We start from the raw sequence: 27,266 nt of genomic DNA, 5'->3' as shown, positions 1-27,266 counted from the left end.
CTTGTACCACGACTTCACACTTTATGTATTGATACATCCTCTTATATCTTAACAACCTTGGCATTCCCATATGCCTTACGGTTATACCTATTCCTTATAACTCATCAATCTTCTTCGACGTTCACTTATCATCTCTTTTCTACTCATCTAGTTTAATCTTCTGGTAAAACTTGAGTTCCTTCTACCACGTCTTTTCCTTATTCTGTTTTGTAAGGCATAAATAGGGGGAAGTCAATATTCTCCACATATTGTACATCCACTACATATATCTTCGAATTTATTAAAGGTTAAAAATCACATGTATTCTAGGTCTTCTTAAGACTTCTACTTAAACAAAATTGTAAGGACTGTTTATTACTCATATACTCTATACAAACAATAAAGATATCTTACTAACATACTTCGTGATGGCAGCCATTGAAAATTTGAAATTGTCTTATTGGATAGTAGAGTAAGTTTTCGTATCATATGCTTTTCTCTAAATTTTTTAAGTCGACCGTATCCCAATAATTTGCCCCTATGTTTCAGAGTTTTTGCTTTAAATTTTTGATAAAAAATGTGGTTTCAGGAAGTTTTATTTAGTACCCAAAATTGATTGAATTTAGCGTTATGGTTTATTGTAAGACCAACTAAAGTTACTATGTAAGAGTAATTACACAACTACATACCTTTCAGCTGGCATCCATCCATGTCCTCTTAAATATATCATCGGATGGAAAAAGACTCATTCTTGGGTTCACCCCCTAGGGTGAACCTCTAGGTTCACCAACCAATAGGATTTCATTATTTCAAATTCGATATCTTTTAAAAAAGGAAACAAAATATTCTCAAATTATATTATGTTTTTAAAATAAAAAAGTAAAAAAAGATAATAGTTACAGAAAAAAGAATTAAAAAAAAATATTTTTAATGTTGTCAACAAAACACTAAACCCTAAATCCTAATCCCTAAACCCTAAATCCTAAACTCTAAACCCATGGGTAAACACTAAACCCTTGGGTAAACCCTAAACCCTTGGGTAAACCCTAAACCCTTGGGTAAACCCTAAACCCTTGGATAAATCCTAAACTCTAAATAAAAAACGACTAAAATCCTAAACCCTAAACGCTTGAATGTTTTAGTGTATATGATTTTGATTTAGGGTTAAGGATTTATCCTAGAGTTTAAGATTTATCCTAGAGTTTAGGTTTATCCAAGGGTTTAGGGTTTAGGATTAAGGATTTAGGGATTAGAATTTAGGGTTTAGGATTTAATGTTATGCTGACGACTTAAAATATTTTTTTTGTAATTATTATTATTTTTTTTACCTTTTAATTTTAAAAACAAAATATAATTTGACAATATTTTGTTTCCTTTTTTAAAAGATATCGAATATAAAATAAGACAATCTTATTGGTTGGTGAACCTAAGAATACATCTCTTTGAACTGGTGATTTCCCCAGTTGTATACATCCATTGTGTCTAGCAATCAGGTTAATCTATTGCCAGTTAGTATAGCGACAAACAGACATCAATTTGTATACATCATAGCTAAAGCCCAAGAATATGTTATATATACAAAATTCACAATTCAAATCATTTAAAACGTAAGATACAAAACGTCATTGCATGTATAATTGAAAAATGATGTAAAATGTAAATAAAACTAAATTATTTATTTTTACATTTTACTCCGCTCAAGGCATTGCATGTATACTGCTACTACCTAGTGTTTGTAGTAAATCTTCATCGTTCAGTAAACGTTCCATGATGGTAACTATAGGAGATATATATGAATATAATGTAAATATATTCTTTCCTTATTGTAGAGATAAGCTCAGAGTCATCCTCTGTAGATAAACTCATTCAACCACATTCTTTCTACTCTATATGGTCTCAGAGCGTATCTTTACAATAAGGAAAGTATATATTTACAGTGTATTCATATCTATCTCCTGTAGTGACATAATCATAAAAAGTGTGTAGTGAATTATATATATATATATATATATTAGTCATCAATCAAGTTTAAGTTAAAATTATAGTTAAGAAGAGATAGAAGCATGAAACTCAACTTCGAAAAAATGATGTATGTAAAAGTTCTGATGATGGTAATAGCGATATGGTTCGTGCCCATGACCTACAGTAATGAAGCCCAAGCACCCGCTGGTGATGTAGCCGAGGCACCCGGAACCGACAGATTCAACAATGATTGGTATGATGCACGAGCCACATTTTACGGTGACATCCATGGTGGAGACACTCAAAGTAAGTTTTCATTTACTAGTATATTTTTAGAATCTGATTAATGAAACTGTTGTTCTATTTTGAAATAATATCTTCCGTTAGCGGCACTGGTTCAATATTGCTAAGGACTCGTATTTTTCGTGACATTATACACGGAAAATATTTATTCAGAATTGTTTTTTTGCACAAGAAACTTTTTGATTAATTCAACACAGTATAGGCTTCTTTAAAAGACACCGTATAGGCTCAGTCTTTTTTAAACGCTAATTAATTTCAGATATGTGATCGCATCATCATATAGTTTCAAAAGTAAATATGTTAGTTTTTCTGCATAAAATATTCTTACAAAGTAGTATAACGCAAACACCAACATAGTTTTTCCTTTCGTTATTGCGTTTTCAGTAGTCAAACGCAAAAAACAAAAACAAGAATAAACAAACAATCAAATACATAATATTTCTAAGCAAAAATAACACATAATATTTATTAATTATTACATACTCACAGTTTCATTATATATTCAATAGTGGGAGCTTGTGGATACGGTGATCTATTTAAACAAGGCTATGGTCTAGCCACGGCCGCGTTGAGCCCGGCGCTCTTCAACGACGGCTACACGTGCGGGGCTTGTTACGAGATCATGTGCACGCGTGATCCACAATGGTGTTTGCCCGGATCCATTAAAATCACAGCTACAAATTTATGTCCAGCAAATTACACCAAGACGACAGACATATGGTGCAACCCACCACAAAAACATTTTGATCTCTCAATGCCAATGTTCCTCAAGATCGCCAAGTACAAAGCTGGGGTTGTCCCGGTTAGATACAGACGTATTCCCTGTACGAAAAACGGTGGTGTCAAATTCGAAACCAGCGGAAACCCTTATTTCTTAATGATCTTGCCGTACAATGTAGGAGGCGCCGGAGATATTAATGCCATGCAGATTAAAGGAAGCACGACCGGATGGATAAACATGAGGAAGAATTGGGGACAGCACTGGACCACCAATATTGTGTTGACCGGACAAGGTTTATCATTCATGGTTAGAACAAGTGATGGGGTTGTTAAGCAATTTATGAATGTTGCACCAAATAATTGGGGATTTCAACAGACATTTGATGGAAGGATTAACTTTTAGGAGACTGGTTTGAGATTTGTTAGCTATATGTCTTATAGCTCTACAGAATTATACAGATGTATCAGGTGCAAAATTTACAATAATTAAAAAGACAACACTAAACAAATGAGATTTCCTTTACAAATATATTATGTGTTGAATTCATGCATTTGGTTTAACTTCAACATCACTAGTCTTTTGACATAGCATTCCGCTCGTTTTGATTCCAACTATTCAGCTTTTTTTGCGAAGTTTATGTTTTTCCCATTCTTATAACTCACGACCGCACACTCCCAAGTCCCAAGTCTTATATGTGTAGAGACATGGTGGCTACATCCTACATAGTACACATCATATGCTACCAAGTTCCGGCGTCTTATATCGAATTAAGACTTCAATCCATCCGGTTGGAAGCTTATATATATAGAAACTCTCGTAAGTGCCCCTTTGTTTGAGTAATGACAAGATTGAAAGATTACTGAAAAATGAAAAGTCATATACCTATTTTTCCATAATTTTGTTCTCACAATGTAAACTTAGAAGTTATACACACCAATTGGACCAAGTACAAGGAAAATATTTCATTTCACGGTGTTTGTTACTATCATCTAGTTAAGTTATTTTGACAGTATAAACCTTTTGAAGTTTTATTGTAGTGAAAATTACTCGGATTAACTCTCATTTATTAAGTAATTACTAGATTAATTTTCTTTCATAACCAGATGATGAAATCACTACAAGAAAAGATGATATTTTCTGACGGACATTTATATTTTTTTGGTAAAAATGTAAAGATATTATTACCAAGCTTTTCAAGGTTTCGACAGAAATACAATAGAGACAAGAAGCGGACGAAAGAAAATAAAACCTAAATAACAACTCGATCTATCTAGCTGAAACCGACCCAACAAGCAAAACCGCTGATCAGAGGCATCAGCTGATTCACCTTACCACTTGCCGCAAAAGAAGAGCCCGTTAAAACGAGAGTCAGAACCCGGTAATTTTGACCTTCCCGATGAATCTGCTCTTATAGATGAGGCCTGAACAAGAACAGCTAACAGAAGACTTCCTGAGCATCCACCAACATAATCAGACAGCCACGCAAGAGGCCAAGCACCCGCATCGACGAACCGAGCATTTATTAGGGACGTAACAGTCACACAGGAACTGCGACCGTCCAAAAACGTGGGATTGAAATCACCGCCTAGCACAAACCCGAAGCCTCAAGACCTGCAAAGAGTAGAAATGCTGCACCACCACATAAGTTCAAGTGATCTTATGTAATGCTGGGATGTGAGCGAATCCAAGTGTGCCACAATGATGACCAACGACTGCAACCGAGAGCCACCACTTCACTTGAAGTCTTCGAGAACCGAAGAAGCAACACTCTAAGCTGAAAGAACCGACTCTGGCGCCACACAGAGACAAAGCATAGTGAGAGAACAGAGGACCACACCACAAGAAAGCATCGGCCTTCAAACGGAGCATAACAGAGAAGGGCCGAGTAGAGGACTTTTGGAGAGAGGACGCACGGAGAGAGACCCATCCAGGAGCCATAGACGACACACTTTGAAAACCCTAACCGCACAAACACGGAACAAAATGAACCAAGTACCATCTCCAGCCTGCGTACTTGGACTCACCCACCGCCTCCATGGTAGCAGAACCCACCGGAGCTCTCCGGATTCCGACAGAGAGTAACGAAACGAGACAGCACCGCCATACCCGAATCACCTCACATCGAAGCCACTTAACCACCAGACAAACAAACCGAAGAGAACCTCCGAGAAAATGTAAGGATAGAGAAGCCAAACCTCACCCATTCGAGCAGCAAAAACCGAAAGACCGTACTGAGACAGAGAAGACCACAGAACAATGGCAAAGAGAAAAAAGGAAAAGGAAATGGCAAAGAGAAACAAGGAAAAGGAGGAGGCTAAGCCTCCGGCGCCGGCACCGTGCGCGCATGCGCCGTCGGACGCCGGAGCAAGATTCAAATCGCTTTTGGGGAACTCTGAGAGAGTCCTTTTCTGACGGACATTCCTACCAAAATTTCTTCTTTTCTTGTGAATAGGTGCATAAAGACCAAATAACCTTTGGAGTTGATAGTTACTGCATCTTTGCAACTATAATTAATTTTATAATTTATTAAAAATATGAAAAACAAAACTACTCATGTACATGATCTCGAGTGAAATACATATTTCTTTATTAAATAAAAAAATTAGGGTTCATGCTGTTCGTGAACAGTCTCCTCCCAACTTTTGTTGGAAACTGAATAACCTAAATGCCTTTTTTAAAACGTAAAATTTTTATGTATATGGGTCAACCGTGGACCAACTATTTTATTATATATATGGTTGTATATAAATATACCAAAACAAAAATGCCTTTTTTAAAACGTAAAATTTTAAAAAAATTCAATACAAAAAAAAAGAAGTTGAAGTTTATTTACCGCTATCTCTACTTTGTATATTAAAATAGTTGATAAAAAAAACACAATAATAAAACATAGCGACAACACTTGTATAAACAAGTAGTAGACTACAAGTTTTGGTCTACTATTAAACGAGATCTAGATTATTTATATACAAGTTTTGGTCTACTATTAAACGAGAACTAGATTATTTATTTATATAGAACGGTATATTATTTATAAAGAACAAAATCAGACTAGTGTTAAAAAAAAAAAAAAAAAAATACTGGACCAAAGAACATTTGTGCCTACAGAGTTACAACTGTAAGAGCTCTAATGTGATGCATGTTTTCATTTCCAATCAAGCATATCAAGAAGCCACAAAACCTCTTCTTTAGTCTCAGCAACATCACAGAAATCCAACTGAATCCCAAAAACGTCGAGAACCCCATCGTTTATATCCTCAGCATCCATGAAAAGCAAAGAGACCCATGCTCGTATCCCCGAGACAAAAGGGTAATAAGGAGATAAGTCAAGATACTCGAAAGCAAGAGCCCGGTATGATGAACGGTCGATATACTCAAAGACAGACCGGTTGATTATCCTAGCAACCTTGTCTGAATCATTCCTTCCCACAAGCATAGAGACACTAACCGTCTGGTTTAACGGAACAGTGAATCTTGGCTCAGCGGGAACAACCATTTTGTAATCAGGTTTAGCTAAGTGAGTCCTAAGAACGTTGCTGATTCCTGATGGCAAAGGTTTGATTCCGGTTTCCATCGCAAGACCGGGAATTAAACCGGAGTAAACCGGTTTATCTTCGGACCAAATGTCGACGAAGAACTCCAAGTTCTCGAAGGAGAGCCTTGGAGGAGGGAGGGTGCGGTTTAGCCTCCGTTTGCTAAACGTTTGAAACATCTTGTAGTATGTTCCGGTGGGCGGTTTGGTTCGTTTGCAGACGGAAGGCCATTTCTTGGCGCATTGACATTTCCAGTAAAAATCGTCCTTTGCTATGTGTCTCCACTGTTTGCAGACACCCATACAAGCTGCAAGATCTTCTCCTTCAAGCAATGGAAAAACATTCTTCAAGACTTCTTCTGTGAACATCTTTAAACAATGCTGCTCAACGAAACTACACACACACAAAAAAACAGTGACCAATTTGGTTAGTTTAATCAATTATTCAGACAGAAGATCGAACTACTTTGAGACAAATGTGAACATCAGAACAGATCCTGATTGATTACGTAATCAATTTTCATCAACAAAAGATCAGACCAGAATTATCTAATTGGGTATATCAAATCTGCGATTTTCATACAATTATTACAAGTTGAAATCGAAATCAACACCATCTTTTTTTTTTAATTTCAGTATTTTTCGTGAAGACGAGCGAGATCCATATCGTAAGCTTGAAATAGAACATGATCATGGTCAAAAAGAACAAGAATCAGAACGCCCCATGCTTTCAGATTCAGCAATATTCAAGAAAGAAAAAACTAACCTTGCACAAGATCTGGGGAGGTTGAATCTGGATGATCTGGGGAGGTAGATACGACTGAAAATCTTTTCCTGGGAAATTAGGGGGTAACAGAAAGCAAGCAAATGCATCGGTAGATCTGTAGAAACTTAGGAAAATTAATGCGAAACTAAATTAACTAAATGGCCTTAGCCCATTAATCTAGCCCAAGCTCATAAAATAGATTAAAAAAAAAAATTTCTTATCTGAAAAAGTATTTTAATAAAAAGTTAAAACATAAATTATGTTATCTGAAAAAATATTTTAGTAAAAAATTTAAAACATGAATTATATAACTAAATACTAATCAAATAAAATTCTTAATTATATAATTAAAAATAGAATATTGAATTATCCAAAATCTAAAAATATAATTAAGAAAAAGATAATTTCTATATATATATTGTATTGTTATCTAAAAAAGTATTTTAGTAAAAATTTAAAACATAAATTATATAATTAAATACTAATCAAATAATATTTTTTAATTATATAATTTAAAATATAATATTAAGTTATTTTAAGATTTAATTTAGTATAATAAATATAGTGTACAAAAAACTTTTTCAAAAAATTATAAAAATGTTTAAGCCCGCATCAAGGGCAAAATACCTAATTCTATTAAATTAGAAACATAACCATCGGTTTATAGATGTTTAGTAGTCCAACTAATTATTTTCAACAATTTACATCTATAAAAAATACTAACTGCATCTAATTATATATTGTGGATGTAACCACCACTTGAGCATAATAATCGGGATCCACTTTTTCTATTCACATTTAAATATCTTATTTAGGTCGCAACTGGATGTGTGTTTTTTGGAATAGGAATCTTTGGAATGGTTAATTCCTAAAGATTCCAAATTTTTTTTTACCATTTACATTGAATAGAAAATAGATCACATTCCATTGATTCCTGTGGAATAAGTGGAAAAAGAAGGAATGCAGTGATAAAACATTCAGAAGAAAAAAAGAACGTGAATGAGATGGAATGGAAGAAAATTAAGTTAAAAAATATTTTTAATTATGTTTAGATATTATCCAACGTAATTATTGCATTTAAATAGTAGATTTATTAATATTTTGAACTTGAAATTTCTGGTAGAATCTTACGATCTGTTAGAGCACCCGCAACGCGGGATGATAACGAATCCTTAGCGCTAATTCTAAGGTAAGTTATGTTATAATACTATTAATTATCGTAATAACTCTAAGGATTGGTCCGTCGCGAAGGATTTTAAGGACTTGATCCTTGTGTACGTGGCAGTGTGTGAGTGGGTCGTGCTCGGTTTGTGTTTGTGTTGGGTCAAAAAAAAATATTCATTCTCGACCGAAGCCGAAAAAAAAAGATCTCGAGGGAAAGGCGACATCTCGGCTATCTCTCTCCATAGGCTTTAGCAAGGTGAATCGAAGCCCTAACTTGTAGATTTCTCGATTTAGATCAGTTTTCATCTTGTTTCCTCTCAATAAATGGGTGGGTTATGGTGTTTCAATCGATTTGGGTTGACTGATGAAATTAGGGTTTCCAAAAGATTTGGGTATAATTCGATTTGGGGATTCTTTGCGTTTGTAGATAGGGTTTCGAAACTATTTTGGTTTCCATCGGAAGCGGATCTTATCTATTTTTGTTATACGGATTAAAAACCCATTGATTTGTCATTTTTGTTCAATCGATCTGTTCTTTGCGTTTGTAGTGTTCTTTGCGTTTGTAGATAGGATTGCGAAACTATTTTGGTTTTGATCGGAAGCAGATCTTATATGTTTTTGTTATACGGTTTCAAAACCCATTGATTTGTCATTTTTGTTCAATCGATCTGTTCTTTCCGTTTGTAGTGTTCTTTGCGTTTGTAGTGGTCAATCGATTTGTTCTTTGCTTCCTTGCTCGATGATTTCGTTGCTCTAAGATGTACTCTTCTCTTTACGTTTTCTAAATCGTTGCTTTCATTGGTTTGATGATGATTATTGTTGTTTAACAATGTTCTTACATCATATCTTTCAGGTTAACGATAATGGGACAAGATTACAGCTACAGCCAGCCATCTTCATCATCAGACTCCCTAGACATAACCTCTCTTCTTCAAGCAGAAGCTCAGATGTACGCCGATGAAGCTGACAGTAGCGACTGCAATGACGAGCCGGTTCACTACCAACCTCAACCAGAGTGTGATGAAGGAATCCCGACGACGTGCTACTGTGGTGCCACACCTGTTATCGGATGCTCTTACACTCCTAAAGATCCATACAGAAGGTACTTTACGTGCCACAATGTTGACGATGGAGACTGCCACGTTTGGAAATGATGGGACGTGGCGATCATGAAGGAGATGAGGGAGTTTCAGACACAACTTAGGCGGCTCAAGGAGCAAGGTGATGAGAGTGACCAGAAGCTGCTTAACCTTGAGAAGACAGTATATGAGCTATCAAAGAAGAAATCACCAGCTAAGCTAATGGTGTGTCTATTAGTTTTAATAGGTTTGGTCCTATTGATTCTGCGTGGTTAGTATCTGTCCTTATGCTTTTTCATTGTCGTTTATGGAAATTGGACAAAACATTTGACTGTTTTATCTATTGTTTTTCCGGAGTAGTTGCAAAGGGTTCAAAGGACTGTGGCGTACATCGCGAGTTTCTGTAATAAGGTACCTCTCTGTTCTTTGAAATTTTAAAAAACAAATAGTAATCTACGTTTGCTTTCTACCTTCCTATCTGAAATAAAACCTAAAACTCATTGAATGAATTGGTGTGAACTGTTAATTTTTTACATGTCGAATTAGATGGGTGTTAAATGAAAGCTATTTACTTTCTACCTCCCTATCTGCTCTGATTTGATTGGCTTTAATGGCTTCTTAGTTAGTACTAGACCGGATTGATAGTACTTAGCGTAGCTAGTATAGTACTTAGTCGAATTACATTGGTGTTAAATGAAACTTATTTACTTTCTATCATCCCAACTGCTCTGATTTGATTGGCTTTAATTGGTTCTTAGTTATAGAAGTCTTACTTAATGCTCTGTGTCGCTAGTAGAATGGCACAAAGCATCCTCTAAACATGGCTCACACGTCTGGCTATGTAGACCTACTACATAGTCAAATTCCAGTTGAGCTTGAGTCACCCGAACCTGTTAGGTTCGGTAGCCAAGTTCCTGATGACTCTGGTGTGAAGGAGAGGAGGAAATGGTCTCCAAAAGAAGATAAAATCCTTATTGGTGCTTGGCTTAACACCAGTAAGGACCCTGTCGTCAGCAACGAGCAGAAAGCTGGTGCTTTCTGGAAGCGGATTGTCCACTACTACAACGCAAGCCCGCAACTGGTTGGGACAATACCGAGAGAGCTTGGTCCTTGCAAGCAGAGGTGGGCTAGGATTAACGAGCAAGTATCCAAGTTTTCTGGATGCTATGATGCGGCTCTGAGGGAGCAGAGAAGTGGTCAAAATGATGATGATGTGATGAAAGCTGCGTTAGATATATTCTTCAATAATAACGAGTACAAGTTCGCACTGGATCACTGCTGGAGGGAGCTGAGGCATGACCAGAAATGGTGCTCTACCAATCTGGCTAAGGACGGAGGAAAGGAAAAGCGCAAACAAGTGTTTGAGGGTGATTGAGAAGAAGACGAAGTGGGAGAAGCAGATGGTAGAACTCTCGGGGTTAAGGCTGCGAAAGCTGGTAATAAGAAGAAGAAGAGTGGTAGAGAAGAGGAGTTGTCAAAGCTACATGGTGTTTTAGAAATGAAAGAAAAACTCTCTAGGCATAAACTCCTAGAGCGTTTACTCGCGAAGAAGGAGCCACTCTCTGAAATGGAAACAAGTCTTAAACTCAAACTAATGTCTGAAATGTTATGATGTATTAACCTTGTTTTTAGGTATTAATCTTGTTTAGAGTACTTGCGACTTTAAAACTATACTAACTGTTGTCTTATTTGTTTTGTCAGGTTCAGCTCATGTTAAGCAAGTCACGGGTTCTTCTTGGTTGTGGGAACTAAAGTCACGGGTGCATTTGGAGGTGTGAAAGTCTTTTGGTCTTTAGTTCATGTCACGGATTCTTCTTATCACGGGTTCATCTTTTTCACATTATGTATTATAAGTAGTAGTCATGGCTCTAGTTGTATTCTCAAGTTGTATTCTCTTCTTCATCAAAACTAGTATCCTCTACATTCCTCAAGTTCTTGTGTTGCTCGGAGACTTTGTAATATTTTGGTACTTTTGTACTCGTAAGAACAAGAAGTTGCTTCTTTTGTGTCTCTTTCTTCTGCTGGTTCACCTGCTCTTCTGTTTAGGTAACACAAACACCTGCTCATCTATTTAATTGCGATTTTAACTTGAGAAATGCCTTTAAATTGAGATATAAACGATTTAATGAGATATAAACTATTTTAACACAAACACCTGCTCAGTTATATAACTTCTGTAGTTAATATATTTTAGACAATAATGTCTTCAATGTTTAAATTAATATAACAATAAGAGTTTAAATTTATATGATTATAAATTTGAAAGTATAAGTTGTAAAATATATAATTGAAAATTTTTATATGGATATTTTTAAAAGGACGAATACCTAAAATGTCATCATCTTCATCCGATGGTGTCGAAGAAAGATTGAACGAAATTTTCGACGAAATCTTCGAAGATACATACGACGACATAGTGGAGGCCCAAACCAGTAAGCACAAGAAACGGGCTTATATAGAACGAAACCGTGAAGCAGGACACGACCGTTTATGGAATGACTACTTTAGCGAAGATCCCACATTCTCGGCACATTTATTCAGGCGCCGTTTCCGCATGAATAAGGAATTATTCTTGCGTATTGTCCATGGCCTCTCGGAGAACATTCCATTCTTTCGACAAAAAAGAGATGCAACCGGGAGGTCTGGTCTTTCTCCATTACAAAAATGTACGGCAGCTATTCGTCTCCTTGCTTATGGTTGTGCGGCTGACACGGTAGACAAATATCTCCGACTTGGTGAAACCACGGCACTGTCGTGTTTACACCATTTCACTGACGGAATAATAGGATTATTTGGAGAAGAGTATCTACGAAGACCCACACCGGAGGATCTTCAACGACTCCTCGATATTGGAGAGAAACGCGGGTTTCCTGGCATGGTCGGAAGCATTGACTGTATGCATTGGGAGTGGAAGAATTGCCCAACCGCTTGGAAAGGACAGTACGCACGTGGATCAGGAAAACCGACTATTGTCTTAGAGGCTGTGACTTCACACGATCTTTGGATTTGGCACGCTTTTGTTGGTCCTCCGGGTACCTTAAACGATATCAATGTCCTCGATCGGTCTCCTGTTTTTGATGACATTTTAGAAGGTCGGGCCCCGAGGGTAAAGTACGTCGTCAACGAACACACGTATAAGTTGGTGTACTATCTCACAGACGGTATATATCCAAAATGGTCAACATTTATCCAATCTATCACACTCCCTCAAAGTCCTAAACAAGAGTTATTTGCTAAAGTTCAAGAAGCAACCCGAAAAGATGTGGAGCGGGCTTTTGGAGTACTACAATCCCGGTTTGCAATTGTGAGAAACCCGGCTCTTACCATGAACAAAGCAAAGATAGGGAAGATTATGAGAGCATGTATCATACTACACAATATGGTAGTCGAAAATGAACGAGATGGATACATTCATTACGATATATCTGAATTTGAAGAAGGAGACGCCACGAGAAGTTCAGAGGTCAAAACCGAGAGGCCTACAAATCTGAATAATATGTTTCCCAGTCGGAATGATCTTCGTGATAGGCGTATGCATGAACGATTGAAGAATGATTTAATCGAAAATATTTGGAACAAGTTTGGTGATGAAGATTAATAATTAGTGTTTCTTGATTTCTTTATATTTATCATTGTATCTTTTTTTTCATGCAATTAATAAAATTAAAATTTCAATTAAATTGTTTTGTGGGAAATTGTTTTTTATATTTCAGGACGAACCGGGGCAATGTCTTCTTTCTCATTTGACTACTGTTTTTTGGCTGAAGTCACTGCTTCTAATCTAAAAGAAGACAAACTTGTGAGTCAATTTAGTTAGTAAAATAAATAGTTTAATCTATTATGTGTCTTTACATTATTTGTTTGCAGTATCTTCCTATGGGAGCTACGAGTTCTATTGCTTTGCACAAACAATGCAAAGAGACAATACTGGTGAGCAAAGAGGGAAATTCATGGAATGTGAGTTTGCGATTTAGCGAATCAGGCGGCAAGTATTACATCACAAGAGGCTGGAGAAAGTTCTGTCTCGATAACAGATGCGAGATAGGAGACTTATTTGCGTTCAATGTGGTTGGAGATGGGAAAACTACTCCATTGATGTGTGTATGTCCGGAAAGAAAAGAGTGCTCTGAAATACTGAGCAAATACTTGAGCAGAACGAGTGGTGAGTCTTCATTAGGTGGTCATTCATGATCATGTTGTATTTTAATATTCAATCATCTTATAAACTCTTATGTGTAATCTTTATATTTAATCATGTTTTTATTTAGGAATTTTTCTGTTTTTATGTTTAATTATTGTTTTTATTTTTAATTGTTATATTTTTATGTTTAATTATTGTTTTTTTAAGTTTATTTCTAGTATTTTATGTTAAGTTATTCTATTTAATCATTCAATATATAAAAATTATATTTTACTAAACAAAAAGTATATTTTTTTATTCCTAAGGATTTCAACTTCGGGATCACCATTGTACACACATTTTTCACAAGAGTCCTTAACTATTCAAAAAAAAAAAATAATAATAATAATAATCTATTCCTAAGGACTCCACAATGGGTATCACCATTGTGGATGCTCTTACAACCTTGAACTAGATAATAACAACTTCTTATTCTTTATTTAAACAATCTTACGTACATTACCAAACCAACAAATCAAGTTTGCTTTCTCTTCTACAAGGTACTATCATCTCCTTTCATCACTGGTATAATTTTTTTTTGAGTTAAATATCGGTGTTTACTATTGATAAGAGTAAAATATTATTTTGGCTACATATGAAAGTTGAGCAGAATCTATTCGTTGGTCAATATTTCTCTTTACGCAGAAACAAGGATGACATTTTAATATATAGATGGTTGACTCATTGTTATATGTTTACTGCAAATCTTTAGTTACTTACGGGAAGAACACTTCAAGTTTCTATTTTTCTTTAGCTATAATGATTTTTACAACGTATAAAACAACATGTTTTTCTTTTTCTTTTTAATAATGACTATTTTTCAGCAGAAATATGATAAATAGAAGCAGCAAATCTGGCAACAAAAGTCGGCTAAATCGCAAAGATAAGTCAAGTGGTGAAACATCAACAACTCGTGAAGGAAATGGAGGTCGACTTAATCGCAAAGACAAATCCATTGATGAAACACCAGCAAATCGTGCAGGAAAAGTAAGTTTTCTTAACATACTTTTAGCTTATTTTTTTTATATTGGGAACTATATATAACATATATTTTTATAATTATTTTAGTATAACTATTGGATCCCAAGAAAAACCGAAATTTTACTCAACTTAGTGAACGTTGAGTTAAAAGCAAAAGACTACGCAATAAGACTGCCAGACAATCCCGCTAAGAAAAGAATAGAAGAAAAATATTTTGAAATGACTGGAGATAAGATTATTTATGAGCCAGAGATGAGAAATAGACTAGACTACATGCGCCGGCTACGACACCATTACAATATGTTAATCAACCGTACCAGTTCGAGTTAATCCTACGACGGAACAAATAGAGATGCCAAGTTCATGGTGGGACGATCGAATTGCTGTAAGTTTCACAAAATGTTCATAAAACATATACTACACGTATTTGTGAAGATGGGTCATAATTTTTACATAAAAATAATTATAGGAGGCTGGAACAACTAATGGAAAATTTATACGAGTGTTGCAAAGCAAACCTCTTCCTTTCAAAGAGCTACTTGATGAAATTTATGGTGAACATGATTTGGATCAAGATGAACTTTATTCACCATTCATGCTCGGTGAACATATCCAGCAAATGCAAACGGAGGAAGCTAGTGACGATGAGACAACAGTGGGAGAAACTGCAGAAGATAGTGGAATCCGAATTCCTTCTGAACCGATTACCCTCCTAGCTTCAGATGATGAATTTCCCACTAGAGAAGAAGCAAATCGATCTCCACCTCGTGCAAACAAGTCAATTTTGCGTGTCCAAAGTACATGTACTAAGCGTACGAATAGAAGAAGAGTTAATTTCGAGACACAAATCCAAAGTGGATTTCAGCGTGTGGAAGAGTCCCGAACAAACTTATTAGATGTTTTACGGTCACGAAACCACCAGAAATCAACTTTTGGAGATGCTTTGGCTCCACTAGAAACATTAGATGTGCTACCAATGGGAAGCTTTTGGTGGGCTGCAAGTGGACTGTTGATGAAAGACGAGGAAATTCGAGATGGCTTTATGAAATTAAGAAATGAAGAAAATAAAATTCGGTTTTTAGAAAGGCTAAGTGGTGTTGATAGATATGGTGATCCATGTCAAATCATCAACTTAAGAGAGACATCTAACACTTCAACGTCTTCTGCCCCAATGGGTCATTCACAAATGGCTGGAATTTCCACTAGCGCTTCACCAAGTATTAGTCAGGGACTAGGAATGTTTGAGTCTGGATTTTCTGGGACTAGTTTTTCATCTTTACTTGGGGTTCTTGGAACTAATTCGTTGGGTTTGAGTTCGGGGTTTTAATCTTCTTTATTTTAATGATTTAAGTTTTGTAATAAAATATTTTCTATTCTTTGCTTTCAGTAAAGATATCAAATTTTGATAATCACCAAACATCCTGTTGAATAGCATTTTAATTATTTATTTATTTATAATATTTTGTTTTGTTTCTATCAGGAGCTTTGCATTGCAGAATTATTTTCGAATGGAATTGAAAATTTGTCTGATGAAGAGCTTACCGAGTTGATATTATTAGAAGAAGATGAGATATTCCATGCTTACATCAATCCTGCAATGGACTATTACTGTAAATTTTTCTACAAGGAACCAATGAGTCAAGAAAAGGGTAAAGGATGGTGTATGATCCGAAATCAGATTTATGAGAATGAAGGTTCATGTCGAAGGCTAGTGAGAATGAGTCGAGAGGGATTTTCACGTCTGTGTGAGCTACTTAAAGGAAAGTATGGTTTACAAGACACTCATAGTGTATGCGTTGATGAGAGCGTTGCAATCTTCCTTGTCCTTTGTGGGCAAAATGATACGCAATATGATCTTGGTTTAAGATTTGGACACGCGCAAGAGACAATAGGACGAAAGTTTCATGAAGTACTTGGGGCAATGGAACGAATGGCTGTAGACTATATGCAACCACGAACAGTTCAAGAAATGGAAGCTACATCTAAGCGTTTAGAAGGAGATGGTCGATACTGGCCTTTTTTTCAGTGGCTTTGTAGGAGCACTAGATGGAACACATGTACCAGTTACAGCCTTAATCAAACAAAAACTAAAATTAAATAAAGAAGAGAAAAGTGCATAATATATAGCATTAAAATTAAATATTGATGTGTTGTTGGTAAACTTATTACCTCATGCTTACTAGTCTAGACTTTTTTTATTCGGTACACATAATTTTTTAGTTTATGAAAAAAACTGAGTAATGCTTATTGGGATGCTATCCTCAAATTTCTAAGATATCTAAAAGGTACGCCAAGTTAAAGACTTCATTCTCACAAGGCATTGTGATTGGGAAGCTTTTCCCCTCACACGTCATTCCTTAACTGGAGACGTGTTTTTTTCTTGGCGACTCTCCTATTTTATGGAAGGGACAAAAAATGTTATTTGTTTTCTGTTAAAGCAAAACATCATTCGATATATTAAGATATAAAAAAAGTAAATTGGCTTAACACTCTTCTTCACTTCTTCGGTGTTGTGAAACATGGTCTGATAGCCTTCGCAAATCGAGAATGCGCATTGCCAATAATCATACTTTCCACGAATGGACGAAATACATATTAAACTCGATTGTCACCAAATTTGTGACTATTTTAGTTTGTTTCATAAAACCACAATTTATTCGCATTACCGAAAAAACTGATATTTTATTAAATCGTTTTTATGGCTAAAATTTGAATATATTATTAAATCTTCAGAAAATATTATGGTGATTATACAATTATGGCCACCGTAATAACTTGATTTGCAAAGTATGTCTTAATCTAGAGAAAGCTCATTTAATATGAAGACTAGATTTTGATCCGCGCTTTCAAAGCGCGGGTTTATTTTTATTTTTCAATTGATAAATATTTAGTAAATATTATATTTTTATATATTTGTGTTTTATTTTATAAAAGACTTAAAATTTTTATCTTTATTTATCGTATTTTATTTTAAATGACTATTTATGTTTAAAAAATTAAACTTTATTTCTTTCACTAATTAAGTTGGTATAACTCTGATAAATTAATTTTATTATGTGGTTAATATTTTAATAAAAAATTATATATTTTTAATAAAGATTTATACTTTTCAATGAAAAAAAATTTAATTTTTTTTATGAATGCTTAAATTATATTAAAAAACAAAAAAATATAATAATTAATAATAGTTGAAAAAAATTATTTGAATTTAGACTCAATGGCCCAAAGAAAAAAAAATGTAAGAATTAGATCTGATTTCTTAATCGGCCCAAATGGTCCAAGAGAGATCTGATGTGGGCTGGATCTGAAATAAATGACCCAATATAGATGTGTTGTTAATATTACTTGATTGACTTTAATGAAATATGTAAAGTTAGTAAAGAAAATGACAGACTAAGATAAAAAGGACAATAGCATCATGCTTTAATAGTATAGATAGAAATTATCAATTGTGTAATTAAATTTAGAATTCAAGCACAGTGGTGATAATGATGTATTTATTTGTTTGGAGCTTGACAATCGTTTTGAATAAAACCAATTGATAAACAATAAAAGAGGACAAAATAGTGAAGCATGGGAGACAAGAGCAAGAAGGTCAGAGTGTGGGATCAATATTAGTCACTATTCACTGACGCAACAGCTTACCCCTTGTGTTTAGTCTTAGGGTACCTCATTTCCCCACCAAAACCTCAATATTTATATTCCTACTTCATGATATTTTCTTAAATAAAATATAAGGAATAAAGTGAAAGTATATAAGAGGGAAGGCCAGAAAATTACGGCACATGGGATGTTGATATTATCAAAAATAAATGGATACTTTGTTTTTTTTTTGAGGACATGCATTCTATACTTTGTTTGTTTTATCAACAAAACTTCATCAATAATAATGTAATCCTAGGTGATAATTCTCATCCTGTACAAAATGATGGAATAAAAAAATTATAACTGTAAAACTATATAGATGAATTTATTGGTGCAATTTAAGTATATTTTATGGAAATAAATCTAGAAAAATAAGCAAGATTTATATACATTTATTATGAATTTAATATAAACAAAACATAAGCAATAGAATTATTTTTTCATAATATAAATTATGAATATAAAATAAAATGAAACATAGGCAATAGAATAATAAAATACGAATATAAGTCTTATAACTTTCACTTTAATTTTCCACATAAATTTGTTTGGCTTCACGTCAGAAATAAATTCATGACACTTTTTTTTACTTGGTAGAAAAATGATATGTTGTGATGTCGATGCTGGTCAAACCGTTGATATATATAGAGATCAGTTATAGGGTTTTAGTTACGAAATATTAGAGAGATGAATATTTTCTCGCCACAATCAAAATAGATGAATCTTCAACTTTTAGCTGTCAATTTTAAAATTACAGAAGTAATATAATTAAGAAATCAACATATAGGAAATAATATTAACTTTGTAAATTAACTTGATCAAATAGCAACGTGATTGACGTCTTGATTCCTTAATTTTAGAGTCTTGGTGCTTAAACTAAAGAATTAAATGAAATTTGTAAATTGGTATTGTCCAATCAATCAAAAGTTCAGATTACAGTAGAAGTTATATGATTAATATTCATATACAAACTGCATTATATAAATACGTACCATAAATGTAACATACCAAAACAATAAAAAAAACATGACTAGCATGAAAAAGGATCAAACTTAAACATGACCGGATTTCTTTTTCTTAACCAGTCATATTAACACTACCGGTTTGACCTCTGAGTTGCGATGATATATATATATATATATATTAAATGTTGTAATGATATGTTATTTTCATAATAAGTTTAGTGATATCATAAAAAGTCTGTCGACTACTTGCCTGATAATATTATTAGGTTGAAATAAAATATAAAGAGATATATTAATTAGAAGAGACATATGCATAATCCATCAAAATCAATTATAGTATGCACTAATATGAAAGTTAAAATGACCAATGGTATAACATAACATATAAGTAGTCTAGGAAAAACAAAGTCTTTTTTACTAAAGACTATGAAAAAAGTTTTCATTATGACACATAAATAATGATAAATTTCATAATAATATATGAGACAAAAGTTTATTAAATAGAATGCTTCTCAAGTAATAGTAAAATGATAAGTAGTAAATACAAGAGAATTTGTACTTACTACACACAACATTTACCCTATTTGCACTCTATACCTTATTTCTTCCCAATTTTTTCTCCCCATCATTATCATTTTCCCTCAATTCTATGGTATCCCACTTTGTTTAGTATATTCAGCTAATTTGCTCAATACAAGAAAAACATGTTTTCTATGTTGTCTAATTGTAGCATTAAAAATAGAAAGTAGCCTATATTTATGCATCTTGAGACGTATCCAAATTTTTTTTCCTCACTAAACTTGTGGTTTTATTTTCTGTGAGTAAAAATAGCACTTGTTCACACACGAATTTACGTCAAAATATTTGTGTTTATCTGTTTTATTGGTGTATTGGATGTATTATACATGTCAAATTAAGAAGAGTGTTTTGGTCAAAAAAATTAAGAAAGGTATGCAAAAATTAATCATTAGTTTTAACATTGAAGTTATATACAAGTTGCGATAGTTTGTTTACCAAAATGTTTTTTTAATGACAAAAAGTGTTATTTTTATTTGTCATGGATCATTAGCCCAATCGAGTGTAAAAAGTAAAAGAAAAAAAAAAGAACGTTTGAATCAAAATTTAGATATGGAGCAAACATTCTAACGATAAAATTACTGGAATGTAGGTAGAAATGATTACCAATGTACTCCCTCCGTTTCAATATACTCCGTTTCAATATACAGTGAAACTTCTATAAATTAATAATGTTGGAACTACACCAAAACTATAATTTTTTTTATTAATTTATAGAGATATTAATTTATCGATATACTAATTGAATCATTTGAGACTATAAAATTATATTATTTTATAGAGATTTTTAGTGTATATTTATTTATAGAGTATTAATTTAAAGAGGTTATACTGTATAAGTAATTTTAGAATTTTTTGTTTGTTTAACACTGTAAATTATTTCCAAAATTTAATTCAAAAAAAACTGATAAAATAGTATTTAAATAAAAATTTAAAGTAAAATTAGAAGTATGGTCTGTCATTGGTTCTTTTCTCTTTTTAATTAAATGTTAAAGCTATAAACATGTTTTCCTAAATACTTGTATATTTAGGAAAAACTACTTAAAATTTGAATGGAGAATGTACCTGGGTAAAATTTAAAGGGAAAATTGTTTTTTTAGAGCAAAAAAATGATAACTATGTCCTTTTAGACTAATATTTATTTTGTGTCATTTTTGCTCATAACACCCTTTAATATTTTTGAAAATAAATTTAATAAATAGTTTTACAAACAAAAAAAAAAATTGGAAAAATAGTAACTTTTGATAAAATATCAATATGAACTTAGTGGTATTCTTTTCAGTTTTAAAAATGTTTAAATCATAAATTTCAGATTATGTTCTAAATAAAGTAGAAATGACATTCTACGAAGTAGAAAACAAAATCCACTTTTTTCATTGAATCTACAATGTTTAGAATACGTGATCTACGTAAATAAGAGTATTCTAAAAATATTTAAAATACACATTGCGCGCTTAACCTACCGATCTAAAATCTTTAGAAATCAAAATCTACACATTAATATAAATCTACAACACGTAGAAACCGACTTCTATAGATTTACTGTAAATCTAAAACATGTAGAAATCAAAATCTACATATTACTATAATTTTAAAAACCTGTAGAAATCGATTTCTACAAATTAGTTGTATTCTACGGATAAAAAATCAGTTCCTAAAAATATGAAAACAAAATATTTGAGAATATTCACTTTCATATTTTGAAAAAAAATCGATTTTTTTATAAAAAAACAAAAAAAAACGAAAAAACAAAAGAATTACAATTTTAAGGGCATTATTGCCATTTTGAAAATAATTAGCCTAATGGAACATAAAGTATATGAGATTAGTCTAAAGAGACATATTTATCATTTTTTTGCTCTAAAAAAACAATTTTCCCAAATTTAAAACCAGCAAATTTCAAACCACCGAAAACAAACCTCCAAAAATTGGAGAAACAAGGTCCCAAACATGGAAAAACAAACTAAAACTATGACCAAACTACTACTGAGAAATCACAAAGATTAATCTTCAAGACAAAGTACAAAAAAAACAAAAATCACAAACCAAAATTCAATCGAGAACACTTGAATTAAGAATAAGCTTGAGGAAGATATCATCCCCATCCAATTTACTGACAATAAAAAAAAATTAAATTATATTTCTACAATATCAGACCTTGAAAGCTTAGTTGAACCACCAGAAATGAAGTTGGAATCATCCAATATTGAAAAAATAAGTTTTCCTACTAAGAGAAAACATGGACCAAACTGAAAATGGTTACTCTCTACAACTAGAACGAACATAAAAACCTTGCAGAAAAGATAACCTGCAACCATAAGAATAACCGCAGAACTGATAAAACAGACCACAATCAACTTGAACATAAAGCTCCAAACATATCTTGTTAAACAGAAGAAAGACAAACATGGGAAAACCCAGACATGCAAAATCTATAAACCCAAATCAACAAAAAAATTTGAAAACAAAATCAGAAGTCTCTCTAATTTGTCGAAAGTACACCCAACCAGATAACATAATTAAGATAAAAAAATCAAAAGAAGAAGGATCAGTTTAATGCTCAAACTATTCATTTAAACTACTCTGTAATTTAAGAGGTGCAGTGCAATACTTAAGGATCACAAAATTGGATTGCTCTGCATTTGGCATCCTCCAGCTCCTTTTTAGACTTTCTTAGATGATTTGGGAAAGGAACCTTAGGTCTGAAAACCCTTCTTTCAGTTTTCTTTCATGTTTTGGGAAGAGGACAGTTTGTATGCAGAAGATGTCAATTGACATTGATGGGGGGTGTCTTTCAACACTCTGTGTTGGTATTGACACCAATGGTTCGTGTATCGTTAAATTTCTTCATAGTTTTTAGAAGGGTGTCGACCAAAACTAGGTTGTGTCGATCAACACTCTTCTCAAGTGTAGACCTTTCAGTGTCGACAAGGATTACGCGGTCAATTTATCTCTGATAAAACTAAAAAAATCATGATTTTGAAGAGGTGTCGACCGACACTCAGCATTGTGTCGATCGACACTGGGTTTGAATCTTCAAATTATTCATCTTCAATCTCTTCTAACTCCACGAATTGTTTCGACAACTCCTCAACACTGGAGTGAGCAGTTTTCCACGTCTCAAACTGAATCCTTCTTGCCTCTTCACAAACCCATCATTTTATGCAACATGAGTATCCGACTTCTTGACATGAGTATCCAGATCTTTGAAATTCCCATTCAAATCATTGTACATCGAGTCAATCTTTCCATTGAATTTAACAGTCGTTTTCTGTTGACTCAAGAGAATCTGTTACAACATAGACTCCATTCTGCTATCTTGAGTCGCTGCAGGAGGTTCCTAATAGGTAGAAGAACCCTAATCTCTTACGAAGCTGTTATTGCTCTACAAAGTCTTCTGAAATTAAGATTGTTGATATTTGGCAGAAGAGTCATGATTTCTTGTGAAGCCACTCCTCTGACTAATTCCATTGAAGCTTTTGTTCCCTTGCTGCTTACTAAACCTCTACCCCGAAAACCAGCTCCATTGACAAAATTAACCTCCTCTTCTTCAGCCTTTTTAGTTGGTTCAAAAGCCTCAACTTCTGCAATAAACTGAACCTCCTAATTGCCAACAAGGAGACTGTGAACAAAATCTAATTTTGCTTTCACCTCAACAATATGACATGAATCTGCGTTTCCAGCCATTCTCTTCTTGTCAAGGTCTACGTTCTTGGTACTATTGTTATATGCTAAATTTTTAATAAGTTTCTTAGTTTTTTCTAGTCTTATGGTTTTGATATTTTCTTCACTCGCAACATCTAAGGCCATCTGATACCTCAATTAATACCACTGAAGATTAGTAGTGAACCTTACTGAAACCATGATGTAGACAGTCTTTCTAGTAAGCTCTGAATCTGACCCAAGATGTCTTGAATTTGTAGGACCCTAAGAAAATGAAGAGATTTTGCTTCTCAACTCCTCTGATCTTGCATCATGAAAAAATATATTCAAAAAGGCATGCTTGGTGTCATTCCAGGTAGTGAGATATCATGGTGCCAATTGTTTCGGCCAATAACCTTCAACCCCATATAGAAAGTAAAGGAAAATATTGCAGAACATGTAGTCTTCAGGGAGATTCACAGGTAAATTAGAATCATATATAAATCAAATTATCAGGGATTTAATAAAATCAAACCACAACAATAAAAATCATTCAACTCCAGTTGTGGAGATTATCTATTTCTCAATCTTAGAATTCCCAATTCTTTTGCAAACTCATCAATTCAATTAAGAATGAGTTTGATCTGTTCACAAAATATTTAGACCAAATTTCTTTACATAATGTATTTCTCATTCACGAAATGTCAGGAAATCAATAACACTGTTATCTACTAATTATCTTATGGTTTAAATTCCAGTTGATTAATCTAGAATCAGTATTAAAAACAATATGAATGAAGAACAATGTAATTACCCTAATCATTTTGATCAATCTAACAATTCATCAATAACCTTTGAATAACCCTAAATCTAACAAGAAAAATACTCAGACATAATCAATGAATCCCAAATCATGGACAAAATAAATTGCATAAATAGATTAGAGTAAAATATATTGGAGTTCCAAATCAATCTCTGAAGGAGTTCTGATTCTTCTCTCCAAAGCTCTCTAAAATCTTCAATCTAGCGTAAGTAAAGAGTAGCCTAGTCGATTGGCTTAAGAAAACATAATACACACTAAAACAATTTAGGAATTTTTTGCAAATAAGAAAATTTCTGGGCTAATCTTACAATTTTTAAAACTTGTAAAAAATCATCGGTTTGTATGGATCACAATGGGTGTCGACCGGCACTTTGGAGAGATGAAGGAGCGAAAAAATTGTGTAAAATATCAGATCTCTTAGAAACACAAAGAGTTATAAGAACAACTTTTCTTATTAGCTTTAGAAACTACTCAAAACTAAAGCTCTCAATATGTTTCACTTAGATCATATGGAACACCTCTCCATTAGACCTATATTTATATGAAAGACAATTCCCTTTAACATGTGGGATATGGAAAACACAAACCTAACCTAAATAGAAACTTCCTTTTCCTATTTCTAGGTTTCCTTATTGTGTTTATCTTAACATATTAAACATCTAATAATATGTTAAGTTTCGACAAGCTTGGAATTATCCAACATTCACCCCCTTAATTTCAACTTGAATTAGGGAGATCAATTTCTTGAACTCCGATTAAGCTCCTCATTTGCTTGAACATAATCCTTGCTAATGGCTTGGTAAGGATGTCGGCCTTCTGCTCAACACCCGGCACATGCTTCACTTCGATATGCCCGTTCTCCACACACTCACGAATGAAGTGATACTTCTTGAGTACATGCTTACTCCTTCCATGGAAAACTGGATTCTTGGTTAGAGCAATGGCTGATTTGTTGTCGATCCTAAGCTTGACTCTCTCGCCTTCTTTGCTTAATATCTCACTCAACAATTCCTTGATCCATATAGCTTGCTTCGCTGCTTCTGTTGCTGCCATGAATTCTGCTTCGCATGATGACAATGCAACCGTCTGCTGCTTCTGCGACGTCCAAGTAATCAGTGATGAACCGTAGTAGAATGCATGTCCTGACGTGCTCCTCCCGTCCTCGAGATCAATGTTGTGACTGCTGTCACTATAACCAATGACACTCCTTGACCCATCTCTCTTGAAGAACAGACCGAAGTTTGTTGTTCCTTTCACATACCGCAGTATGTGCTTGATGGCTTGTCCGTGAGAGTCTCTCGGATTGTGCATGTATCTGCTAAGAACACCTACTGCGTAACGCAGGTCGAGTCTTGTGTGAAGCAGATACCTCAAACATCCTATGATTCTTCTGAACTCGGTAGCATCTATCTCTTGTTCATCTTCAGCTTTTGAGATCTTCAAATTCGCCTCCATTGGAATTTGAGTTGCGTTACACGCTTCCATCTTTGTGTCACTTAGGATTCCTTGAGCATACCTCTCTTGCTTTATTCTGATTCCGTCTGCTCCTTGAATCACCTCTATGCCAAGGTAGTACGTTAGCTTACCTAAATCTGACATCTCGAACTTCTTAGACATCTCCTCCTTGAATTGCCTAATCACCTTAAGTGAAGTTCCTGTCACAAATAGATCATCAACGTAGATGGCAATGATCAAGACGTCTCCTCCTTCAGTCTTGCAGTACACTGATGGTTCCTTTGTGCACTTCTCAAATTTCATCTCTTTGAGAACCTGATCGAGTTTTACATTCCATGCCCTGGGTGCCTGGCGTAACCCATACAGAGCCTTGTGTAACACATACACTCGATCCTCTTCTCCTTTCTTTTCGAAACCTTCAGGTTGAGTTACATACACTAACTCCTTTAGATCTCCATTCAAGAAAGCGGTCTTCACGTCCATGTGATGTATCTCCCAACCGTTCGTTGCTGCGAGGGCTATTAAGAGCCGAATGGTTTCAAGTCTTGCCACTGGTGCAAATACTTCGTCGAAATCTATTCCTTCTCTTTGTACATAGCCTTTTGCCACAAGTCTCGCCTTATACTTGCTCACTGTACCATCCGCCTTTCTCTTGATCTTGAAGATCCACTTCAACCCTATGGGTTTCACTCCAGCCGGTCTATCCACAAGTTCCCATGTCTTGTTTCTTGTGATAGACTCCAACTCGGCCACCATCGCTTCAACCCATTCTCGTACGTGTTCAGCTTCAAAATAGTTCTCTGGCTCGCCATCCACTGTGAGCAACAGCATTGCACTTTCTTGATCTGCAAGTAACACATAATCATCGAGATATCTTGGTTTTGTTATGGTTCGGCCTTGTCTGGTTACCAGCGGTTAACCTCCACCGTTTTGGTTTGCATTGTGATCCGCATCTTCTTCTTCTTCCTCATCTTGGTTTATAGCTTCCTGTTCATGATCCTCACCTTGATCATTACCTTCTTCTATATCACCCTCATGTGGAAGCTTAAGCATGCTCGGTTCACAATCAGCTTGGTTTGTTGTAGACGCCCAGTCCCAAGCTTTCTCTTCATCGAAAATCACATCTCTACTCACCATCACCTTCCTTGTGTCTGGATCATAAAGTCTGTAGGCTATGGAACCCGGCTCAGTTCCAAGATTGACCATACTCTTTGATCTCTCATCCAACTTCTTCAGATAAGGACCAGTGATTTTCGCATGAGCTACACAACCAAATATCCTCAAGTGCTTGATATTTGGTTTCCTCGATGTAAGGCACTCGTATGGTGTTTGATTCTTCAAGGCTTTTGTAGGAACTCTGTTGATGAGGTAAGTTGAATGTCGTACAGCTTCACCCCACAAGTAGTTCGGCATCTTCATTGCCTTCAGCATACTTCTTGTCATTCCCATCAAGGTTCGGTTTCTCCTCTCCACAACACCGTTTTGTTGAGGTG

General features: G+C 34.4%; 3 protein-coding genes and 1 pseudogene across 3 annotated transcripts; 3 read left to right on the top strand and 1 right to left on the bottom strand.

Annotated features, from left to right (window-relative positions):
* Positions 1–1,971: 1,971 nt before the first annotated feature.
* Positions 1,972–3,493, top strand: LOC106449510 (expansin-A22-like). Its single transcript, XM_013891261.2, has 2 exons — positions 1,972–2,247; positions 2,754–3,493. The coding sequence occupies exons 1-2, from the start codon at positions 2,043–2,045 to the stop codon at positions 3,365–3,367; spliced, it is 819 nt and encodes a 272-aa protein (XP_013746715.2). The 5' UTR covers positions 1,972–2,042; the 3' UTR covers positions 3,368–3,493.
* A 403-nt stretch (positions 3,494–3,896) lies between these two features.
* On the bottom strand, positions 3,897–7,411 carry LOC106449509 (F-box protein At5g39250-like). Its single transcript, XM_013891260.3, has 2 exons — positions 7,264–7,411; positions 3,897–6,891 (listed from the first exon to the last, which is right to left on the bottom strand). Exons 1-2 carry the CDS (start codon positions 7,368–7,370, stop codon positions 6,111–6,113), a joined length of 888 nt encoding a protein of 295 aa, XP_013746714.1. The 5' UTR covers positions 7,371–7,411; the 3' UTR covers positions 3,897–6,110.
* A 345-nt stretch (positions 7,412–7,756) lies between these two features.
* LOC125607910 lies at positions 7,757–9,921 on the top strand (annotated as a pseudogene).
* A 405-nt stretch (positions 9,922–10,326) lies between these two features.
* LOC106448226 (glutathione S-transferase T3-like) lies at positions 10,327–11,284 on the top strand. The gene is made up of 2 exons (XM_013890144.2): positions 10,327–10,873; positions 11,208–11,284. Exons 1-2 carry the CDS (start codon positions 10,327–10,329, stop codon positions 11,282–11,284), a joined length of 624 nt encoding a protein of 207 aa, XP_013745598.2.
* Positions 11,285–27,266: the final 15,982 nt, after the last annotated feature.

This window comes from Brassica napus, chromosome A4 (assembly GCF_020379485.1).
Source record: "Brassica napus cultivar Da-Ae chromosome A4, Da-Ae, whole genome shotgun sequence".
NCBI classification, from domain to species: Eukaryota; Viridiplantae; Streptophyta; class Magnoliopsida; order Brassicales; family Brassicaceae; genus Brassica; species Brassica napus.
This window is presented reverse-complemented; position numbering and strand designations above follow the sequence as displayed.

Excerpts from the sequence above, each read along its gene's own strand:
- LOC106449510 (XM_013891261.2), top strand. The coding sequence starts at position 2,043 with ATGAAACTCAACTTCGAAAAAATGATGTATGTAAAAGTTCTGATGATG. Across the intron at positions 2,248-2,753 it reads CCATGGTGGAGACACTCAAA|TGGGAGCTTGTGGATACGGT; the intron begins GTAAGTTTTCAT and ends TATATTCAATAG.
- LOC106449509 (XM_013891260.3), bottom strand. The coding sequence starts at position 7,370 with ATGCATTTGCTTGCTTTCTGTTACCCCCTAATTTCCCAGGAAAAGATT. Across the intron at positions 6,892-7,263 it reads CTCCCCAGATCTTGTGCAAG|TTTCGTTGAGCAGCATTGTT; the intron begins GTTAGTTTTTTC and ends GTGTGTGTGTAG.
- LOC106448226 (XM_013890144.2), top strand. The coding sequence starts at position 10,327 with ATGGCTCACACGTCTGGCTATGTAGACCTACTACATAGTCAAATTCCA. Across the intron at positions 10,874-11,207 it reads GCGCAAACAAGTGTTTGAGG|GTTCAGCTCATGTTAAGCAA; the intron begins GTGATTGAGAAG and ends TTGTTTTGTCAG.